The sequence below is a fragment of the Osmerus mordax genome (assembly GCF_038355195.1).
Source record: "Osmerus mordax isolate fOsmMor3 chromosome 6 unlocalized genomic scaffold, fOsmMor3.pri SUPER_6_unloc_5, whole genome shotgun sequence".
Classification (NCBI taxonomy): domain Eukaryota; kingdom Metazoa; phylum Chordata; class Actinopteri; order Osmeriformes; family Osmeridae; genus Osmerus; species Osmerus mordax.
In genome coordinates, this window is record NW_027120337.1 from 43,183 (window position 1) to 52,477 (window position 9,295).

General features: G+C 46.7%; 2 protein-coding genes across 2 annotated transcripts; one reads left to right on the plus strand and one right to left on the minus strand.

Moving 5' to 3' along the window:
* Positions 1-683: 683 nt before the first annotated feature.
* On the minus strand, positions 684-6,712 carry LOC136938393 (E3 ubiquitin-protein ligase RNF144B-like). Its single transcript, XM_067231688.1, has 8 exons — positions 6,490-6,712; positions 4,430-4,828; positions 3,874-3,978; positions 3,494-3,554; positions 2,752-2,959; positions 2,183-2,327; positions 1,868-1,957; positions 684-1,598 (listed from the first exon to the last, which is right to left on the minus strand). The coding sequence occupies exons 2-8, from the start codon at positions 4,739-4,741 to the stop codon at positions 1,416-1,418; spliced, it is 1,104 nt and encodes a 367-aa protein (XP_067087789.1). The 5' UTR covers positions 4,742-4,828; positions 6,490-6,712; the 3' UTR covers positions 684-1,415.
* A 617-nt stretch (positions 6,713-7,329) lies between these two features.
* On the plus strand, positions 7,330-9,205 carry LOC136938385 (uncharacterized). The gene is made up of 5 exons (XM_067231675.1): positions 7,330-7,412; positions 7,703-7,960; positions 8,085-8,117; positions 8,573-8,710; positions 9,030-9,205. The coding sequence occupies exons 1-5, from the start codon at positions 7,376-7,378 to the stop codon at positions 9,203-9,205; spliced, it is 642 nt and encodes a 213-aa protein (XP_067087776.1). The 5' UTR covers positions 7,330-7,375.
* Positions 9,206-9,295: the final 90 nt, after the last annotated feature.

The following is a 9,295-nucleotide window of genomic DNA, read 5'->3' on the forward strand; positions in this document are numbered from 1 at the left end:
ACGGTAGAGGGCGACAGCGCATCATTGGAAGATATGGAGGTCGACGTTGTTTTAAGTAAAGTAGCGTTTTAAGTAAATGTAGACCTAACCTTGCGGTAGGTCTACATCCTAAACATTGTTGTTAATTACTGTCACTTTGGATCAAAGTGTTGTCTAAATGAATACGTTATTATATTATTGTAGCCTACTGTACAGTGTAATTGGTTGGTTGTGTATCCGAGTTAGAGTAATTCCGGTCTTTTAGTGAGAAAAGTCGAAATACTATTGTAGCTCATTCTTCTAAATCGTTTATTTCTCAACAATATCAGCAGAATCTAAATGTTGTGTTTTTTAGTTGATCTCGGTACATGGGTGGAGAGGACTTCTCTGAGTCCCTGATAAGGTACCATGAAGTCCTCCATAAGATCCAGAAGTGGTAGGCTACAAGACGTTATTTTATCGTTTCATGGACATCGTAATTGTGAACATTTCCTCCTCCACAAAGACACTGCAAAAAAGGTAAAGGAGTGGTACCTATGCTATGCACCAGAGGGCGTTCAGAGACCCACGCCGAGGAACAGCCAGACCCTGTAACAGGCCAGGACCACGTCACAGGCCAGCTTGCTGTGTGTCACCTTTATACGAACTGCTTCCCCACCATAGCACTTGTTTTGGTCTTCAAACCACACTTGGAGCAGCGGACACATGTTCAACATCGGATGTTTATTTCAATTACAATGGAGCTTTTACAAAATATCTGATGCACAAACATCAACCAAAGAGTAGAAACAGCACGGGACACCATACACACACCCATAAATATACATTGACATACATCAGAGTAGCACACGTGACCCATCCGTACTGTCTGGACACTCCAGGTGGAGACAACAAACATTCACAGCAGAAAACCCTCTCCATGTGCACAGTTGAAGCCCTATATGATGTCCCTCAGTACCCTACAGAGTGCACCACAACACCCATCCCTTTGCACATTACGAAATTATAGTTTGCATTGGTTAATAGGATTCTCCTACTGTGTTACAGTTGTTTATTTAATAAACAACATCTAGGTTTGCATAATAGAATGGAAGGCAAAACAAATACCACCAAATACCAGGCACTGTAGTATGAGGCACTTGTGCACCTAACAAGACTGGTTTGGCATCATGAGGCTTGGCACATGAAAACAGCACTGTGCTCTGCAGTACTGTACAAGAGTGTATGAATGTGAGGTGAGGATATGAATGTGGGATTGTACTGTGTGTGTGTGTGTGTGTGTATTCCTACCTCCCTGGTAGTGTGTGTTTACATACCCATTTTCCCATCTATTTGAGTGTGTGTGTATGCCTATCACTCTGTGTGTGTGTGTGTGTGTGTGTGTGTGTGTGTGTGTGTGTGTGTGTGTGTGTGAGAGAGAGAGAAGGAGAGCTCTGTTATGCGTTGGGGTCCATCTGACGAGGCTCTGTCTGGCTGGGCTCCTTCCTCTTCTTCCTCTTCCTCATCTTGGAGCCGGCACAGGGCTTACACACGCAGCACAGGATGCAGGGGGAAGCCAGCAGCAGGAGGGGGGAGGTCACCAGCACCACCACACTCACCCCAACCAGGATCCCCACCACCTCAGCAACACAGGACACGCACACGGGTGTCAACACACTACAGAAACCACATGCGATACAACCACACTGCAGTACGACGAAACCACGCACAATTGAATCCCATATTTCTTACAGGTCTGTGTATGAGCCCGTATACATCATGTGATGTAAATGATGTATAACATTGTAGATGCAGATTCATAACACTCTGGATAAACAAACCAAAGTGAAGAAAGGGGCAGGGGGGGAAAGTGTCACCCTAAATGGTGTCGTAGTGAAACCGCAGTCACCTGTGTCCGGTTCCACATGACCGAGGCTCTTGAGTGTCCCAGCTTATTTCTGCAGGGGCCCTTGTCATAGTGTCTCAAGAATATGTCCCCCTGCAAACAGGCACAAAGGTGTGTAGTATGTAGTATACAGTCTACAGTATATTACTCATATGGAGAGTAGAGTATTTTTAACACTAGAGTATGTACTATGTTGTGCAAGTTGGAGGGATGATCATGGGGAAGACACAACCATACTCTGACTCACAAGTGGGAGCGATGATTAAGTAGAGTATGTAAAGTATAAACAAATCCAGGGGAGGAGAGAACTAGACTTACATCTAGGCTCTGGAGACAATACCAACAGAAGGTGTGTTTGCAGCTTTTACACAGCATCTGGGCACAGCCCTGGTTCCTCTCTATGTAGACCCCGCACATCGGACACTGCTTGATGGGGGGGTCTGCCTCGCTGCAAGACTGGGCCCTGGAGACGGGAGGGGCAGGGGGGAAGAGGAGGCGAGGGGAGAAAGGGCAAGAGGTTGAATCTTGGAGCACTGATGTTGAAAGGCCAAACCTGTTTTTAGCAGTGTGCTCGGTTTATGCACGTAAGGCTGTACCAGAATAGCCCATTTATTTGTGGAGGAGACACTATGAAGGCTGATTGAGGGAGCAGCTCAGCGCAAATGTGTGTTTAAAAGGGTGAGGTGCTACACAGTAACACAACAAAGATTACGGTTGTAAAACAGCCTAATAAAGTTGTATGGTATCGACTGATTAGGGGGGGGTCACATGACAGGAATATAAATGAGTCAGGTGCAGGGTGTGCTGGAGGGCTTTCGTTGATGCGTCACGTCCCCGAGTATGGTGACGAGACCAGACTCCAGTAGGACGCTTCCATATCGACTGACCTTCCGCCAGAGGAGGGGGACGTCATGGGCGGCTGCTCCGGGCAGGAGTGCCCGCTGTGCCAGGCTCCTCGGCACCCGGAGCAGAAGACGGCGTGGCAGGCCTGGCAGGGCACCGACGTGGGCCTGCCCTCCGTAGAGGGCCCCACAGAGCACACAGCCTGGCACTCCAGCACCGGGCACCACACCTTACTGGGGTCCAGCTGCACCCCTGGAAGGGGAGGGGGGGGGGGGGGCAGTAGAGCACATGCTGTTTGGCTGTATATGTGCAACCAACTGAATACATACAAATATGAACCCCTATATACTGAAAACCCCGAGATATACAGTGTATACCCTAAACATTGACTGAAGTAGAATTGACGAATTAGTGGTGGTTAAGAAGTGAGTATGCTGCGAGTGAATGAAAAATAGAAGTGTGCCTCCACAAAACTACAGCGACAGAGTTTGACAAGATGAACTGTCCATCAGGTTTGGTTATCAACATGTCACAAACCTAACCATTCAACTGCTCCTAATGGAGATTCTTAAGACTTCCCTCCAGTGAAACGGCCGGGTTCAAGGCTAGAGTTACAACAGCAGCCTGGCTGCAGCAGGAACAGAAGGAGTAGGGGCAACAAACTCCACAATATGCCAGGCATGTAAAGTGTCTCCCTTATGGGTATGTTCAACGTATCCCCACCAGATGGTACGGGACCTGAAATAGCTGGCCAGACACCAGTATGCTAATTCAACAGGGCTGTACCTCGCTCAAACCTCAGCCGCTGGTACAGCTCCACTTGTTCTGTAGAGACGAAACAAGCGATCTGCAACCACAGACAAAACGTGCATTCGATAGTTTTAGATTTCATAGTTTTTTATTTGTGTTAGCAAGAAGTTACACTGGGATGCCGGTATTTTTTTTCAAGTGAACTCTTCCTGGTTGTGTCATTCAGAGCAGCATTTTTTATTCTGCTGTTGGGGTTTGCCCAAGTTAACAAAGTGGGGTTTGCCCTGCGCAACATGGATGCCATGCGCAAATGTTGATAACATTTCAAATGGAAAGGCATATACTGCTGATGGGGTCTATTGTTAGGGACTAGGAGGTGCTGAGACTGTACCCTCTGGTCAGCTCCTATGACGTACCTCAGAGTCCAGCAGTGCTCCAATCTTCTGACAGGCCATGTCAGGACAGGTGATGGGAGCACCCCCGCCATCCCGGATGGCCAGCCGGACATACTGCTGCAGACACTGGGGCAAGGAGACGGACAGCACGGTGAGCAATGCTGTCTTGATTGGAGAACAATGTGCGATTCATCACCAGCCATTAACATAGGAAACCATATTATGGGGTGGAATGGTGGGGAGGTGGTTGGGGATGAGGAGGACGAGGGGAGGAGGACGGTGTGGAGAAAAACAATGTGGGGGAGGAGGTGGGGGGGAGAACCAGCAAGATCAGGTTTAGTCTCTCTGGAGCCAAACTGGCAACAGTGCTGTTTTGTTTACACTACGGCTATGGCTCTGGATGACCTTGCGCCAGGCTATCTGCTAGCTAACAGCTCAGACGAGGAGGATGACAGACGGACAGAGATTAACACCTGGCAGTGCCAGCTTTAGAAAAACACTGTCAGTCTCTGCATCTCAGGCTAATATAGACATGAAGCAGGATGCAGAAGAAGAGGATGACTCGTAGCCTACCTACCAGAGTACAGAAGACACAGTCGCAGGTGTGCAGTTTACTGGTCGCCACCGAGGGTTTCTCACTAAGGCACAGCTTGCAGTAGACGACTGAGTTGGGGGCTGAGGCTGGGGAGAGGGTTGTGGCACGTGTTGGAGTTGAGGCGGGGGAAAAGGCTGGGGAAAGCCCTAGCGTGAGGGCAATAATTGGGGCTGGGGAGACAGCTGGGGGAAGGGTGGGAGATGAGGCTGGGGAGAGGTCTGGGGCTGTTGCTGAGGATAGGGCTGGGGCTGGATCTGAGGCTGAGGCTGGAGTCTTGGTAGTACTGTTAGCCATGGCAGAGTCTTAGTGTCAGTCAGCTAGCTAGCTGTTATTAGCCCTTGTGTCTGCGTGAAGGGTGAAATGATGTCCTCCATGTTCTTGCTAGAAGGAAAACACACACACAGCAACCTTATCACATCACACACTGAACTGCTGTGAGGATTTAGGATTATACACTGCCTAGCGCGTTATCACTTCCTGTTATTGGAGATAGTGTCCCTTTATTCTACCTTGGCTGAGTTAACAACATTAATATTGTGTGTGGGTGTGTTGGCTTAATCTTTGTCTAGATCCGTGACGTAGGATTGCAACACATTTGTCACACTGTAGATAAAAAGCATTAACTTGACAGTGCTTTCCCAAAAAAACAACATGCAAACGTCACTTTAACTCTATCACTAATTTCCAAAACACACTGAAATGGCCATCTGAGATATGAATGGTTCTGGTCCACATCACTTCTTTTGTCTGACAAAACTCCAGATCGATCTGCAACAAGATCATTAAACATGGTGGAAGACAAAGGTGGAATATATTAAACCTGCTGTATGTTAGAGAGGACAGAACCACAGTCAGATTATCTGATCTCCAATTGCGAGGGGCACAAGGAATTACACCATAATCTAGGATTAGCATGGATTATATAACAAATATGGTGGGTGCTAGCAGTCCAGGGTCGTGAAAAATAGCAAAACCCATTTGGCAGGATTGCTGGCCAAAAAGCTGTCGATCACCCTTTCTCCCCACACGGCACGACTGGTGAAACAGACTCATACCAGCCAGATCAATAGAGCTGGCATCACCGTCCCACATTCCCTGGGCACCTCTGCCCGCTATTGATCAGTGGCCCACGTGCGAAACACTGATACTCACACTTGAACGGGCACGTTTCTTTCTGCACTGTCACGGTGGAGAGCAGGGCTGCAGTGCGTGGAGCTCAGAGGAGGATACGTCTCACAACTGACTGCCAGTAGTTCCCTGCCACCACTAAACAGGCCACTTTCAAACAGACTGCCAGTCCTCAGGAAAGTGTCTCTGTATTCATTTCCATGTAATCCTAAACATGGAAATGAACACAAAGACAACCCTAGAGTCAAGGAGGGGAATTTTTTGCTATCTTACTGGAATGTCCTGGATTTACGCAATTGGTTTTGCTTTGATTATTGCAAAATATTCATGTTTATAAATCCTCAAAAGTAAATAGTGTGGAACAAGTGATGAATGAAACATTTCAAACGACTATCATTAACTGTGATTTATTTATTTTTGTACTTTTTTGTACAGTTATAAATGAGCCTGTGTAGATACTGAGTACTGAGACTGCCGCTCCGGAGGGGCCGTGCTGCATGGATCAAGGTCTACATGGCATTCCAGCTAGTCAGGGATCAAAGCCTCATTGTGCCCTACACAAGCAGAAACTGAAAAACAAATCAGTTGTGAATCGATGCCTTACGTGGTGACAGTGAGAAAGAGAAAGAGAGAGCGATACGAATTTGTCACAAATTAAGTGATTACTGCGCAGGTAGGAATATGCTTAAACACAAAATCTGAGATGCTTTAGTTAGCATCTTGGTAAGTAAATTATTGACATAACTGGCACTCCTGCATTGCCAAGGTTGTACTGGAATAGGTCAACACGAATTTAGCATTTGTTTACATACAAAAACAGCATAGGCCCACACGGTTTACCAACAATAGAATATTTATTTTGATGCCATCTGCCAGAAAATTTGGAATCTGACAGAGAAGGAGAAATAGCTTACCTTCCCAGTCGACCACTGCGTATGCAAGCCTCGGATCCCCCATCCGCAGTGCTTCTGCTATGACACAGACACATCTGTTGACACAGTCACCTACGAAAAACCTACACCTGCCGTGACTACCATTAGTGCCGCCTACTAGCACGACCCCGGGTGTAACAGAAACTCGCGGAGTGCCAAGCCCATAACCTGTGTTTCGAGTTAGGCGGATATGTGTGTGTGTGTGTGTGTGTGTGAGAGAGAGAGAGAGAGAGAGAGAGAGAGAGAGAGAGAGAGAGAGAGAGAGAGAGAGAGAGAGAGAGAGAGAGAGAGAGAGAGAGAGAGAGAGAGAGAGAGAGAGAGAGAGAGAGAGAGAGAGTCAGCCAGCCCCAGCCTGCTATCCAGCTGCTTCGGCGGATCAGGAAGTGAGCATGTTTATGGAGGGTTCCCTCCATGCTGCCCCCCGTGGTGGGTGGCAACTAAGGTCAAACCTGCGATCTTCTCTGTATCAACATCAGTTGGCAGCCCTGCTGTTTACTGCTGTTTCAATTATTTAGGCATACTGTATGTTGCCTGTCATCCAATGCACAAGACAAAGTGAAACTAAAAACACCACAAACATTTCGAACTGAAATGCAAGGGAATCCACCTAGGAAAATTCCCTAACTAGTTGTTTAGTACAGTCCCAAAAACGGATCTGAAGTCGGTTGTCTCATTACATCTCTGAAAGGATGCTTAACATAATCAAAAGTAGGAAACAGATTCTAGACCCTGATATCGATATGTACTATAGAAATTCGTACGCATGCGTAAAATAACGGAAATTTGGCAGGTCGTGCTTACCTATTGTAATTCTGAGTCCGAATTTGTCACGTCTCAGAGATGTTTGATACATATTTCGGAGCCAGAAATGATACACAATAATAAAGAACAGGCTGCATTATCAGGTAAGAACCTTTACTTTTAGACATTAGAAATGAGTGGTCAAAATGCGAACAACATTTTTTTCTTAAACCGCGTTCACCGGATTGAATTAGTTTGGTCACACAGGAAGATGCCTAAGAATATCGTCGGAATATCTTACAATACCTATACGTTGCAAGTTTTATTCTGAATTTTTTGTACGCAACCGAATGTAGGCCGTTTATAATATCACACTCAGTTTAATAAACTTGGGCAGCGGATACTTTAAACTTTTACTCTCCTGCTACTCTTCCCCTCGACCTCTCCATGACAGACAAACGCTTGAGACTGCAGTCCTTCGCTCTCAGTCAGCGTCTGTCGGCCTCGGTGGTGGAGCGGGTGTCCGGAAGCCTGAGGAGCTCCGGTACCATCACAGAGATGGAGAGGCAGGTGATTGTGTCGCAGCCAACAGTCATTCAGAAATCCATGAAGCTGATGCAGATAATCATCAGCAAGGGATGCAACGCCTGTGAGCTCTTCTACAGCTGTCTGGATGGGTGTGACTCCCCCATCTTCGAAGGCCCAGATCCAGGTAAGTGTTTTGTGTGTGTGTGTGTGTGCACATGTGTGTATTACTGTAAGAGCCTGAGTTTGTGATCACAGCTGAAGTGAGCTATACATATTGGCTACATGTTAATTATGCCTCTCTCCTCCAGCTCATCTCTCGTTGGAAAACTCTCCAGTGCCAGGTGAGCTGAGACGACAGAGACACACACTATGTGGAACTTTCACCGTGCAAAGTGTACAAGGCTCATATGTCTTTCGCTTTCCACACCCACCCTTTGTAAAAACCCCTGGCTGATGCAATGTTGATGCTGTGTGGGGGTTTTAGAGCGTGATCAAAACTCACATGAGGAAGTTTCAGGGTGAACTTTCACAGCAGCGTCACTTCCTTTTCTTTAGAATTTATCCTCTTTACGTTTGAACCCTTTTAACACTATACAGTACAACAGGCCATAATCATGTTTTAACCTGTTACCCCGACTAGACCAATCAACCAAGAATTGTGTGTTTAACTACTCCAAAATAGTTCCTGTAGAACCTAACAAGGTTCTACTTCAACCGCTCTTCCACTGTTACAAATTGTTCTATATGTCTAGCTGTCTTTAATACACTCCCGGTTCTCTGTCCCTGTGTTCGCCAGAGAGAGATGACCCTACCCCCACCTACATCATCAACATCCAGAACTCCACCCTGAGCCACTGCATCATCGGGAGCGGGAACCACCAGGATGTGTTGGTAGAACAGCAGCCCCTGCTGGGGCCCAAGCTGCCCGTTGCTGGTAAGTGCGGGTCATACAGTGTAGAATGAGGAACGCCTTCTGCTTGTGCTCAGCTCATGTCTCTCCAACACCCACCCACCTCTCATGCCTTCTCTTATTTAGGAAGGAGTTACATTGATTTACATCACATTGACCTGCCGGCATCTCACCGGACTGGGATTTACTTGTTCTCATAACCCTTTTTGTCTTTTTTTTGTCCTTGCACTGCATGTTTATTGGTATGCATCATCAGACCAAAGATAATTCCTTGTATGTGAAAAATAATAAACCTGTTTTTGATTCATATCGATTTTTTCTCCTGTGAATATTTTCTCACCAGGGTGCAATTGCAGCTGTGGCCACCAGATGGGGCTGCAGACTACACCACCAGAGTCACAGGGAGTCGAGGTGCAGAGCTGTAGCGTGCAGTATGTCATCATTGGAGACGACAACACCATGGAGGTCAACCACACTCAGTCAACAGTCGAGGAGGACTCGGACATACTGGAGGACTGATTACTGTGTGGTTCACTAACTGAGGTTGGAACAATATATTGTTTATATAGCAATATTGTGTTTTCAATCATGTCACCACAGTATTGAAAC

Coding starts and splice junctions, on each gene's coding strand:
- LOC136938385 (XM_067231675.1), top strand. CDS start 7,376: ATGATACACAATAATAAAGAACAGGCTGCATTATCAG. Junction 7,413..7,702: donor AGAACAGGCTGCATTATCAG/GTAAGAACCTTT, acceptor TCTCCATGACAG/ACAAACGCTTGAGACTGCAG. Junction 7,961..8,084: donor CTTCGAAGGCCCAGATCCAG/GTAAGTGTTTTG, acceptor TCTCTCCTCCAG/CTCATCTCTCGTTGGAAAAC.
- LOC136938393 (XM_067231688.1), bottom strand. CDS start 4,741: ATGGCTAACAGTACTACCAAGACTCCAGCCTCAGCCTCAGATCCAGCC. Junction 3,555..3,873: donor GAGCACTGCTGGACTCTGAG/GTACGTCATAGG, acceptor CTGTGGTTGCAG/ATCGCTTGTTTCGTCTCTAC. Junction 2,328..2,751: donor TCCCCCTCCTCTGGCGGAAG/GTCAGTCGATAT, acceptor TCCCGTCTCCAG/GGCCCAGTCTTGCAGCGAGG.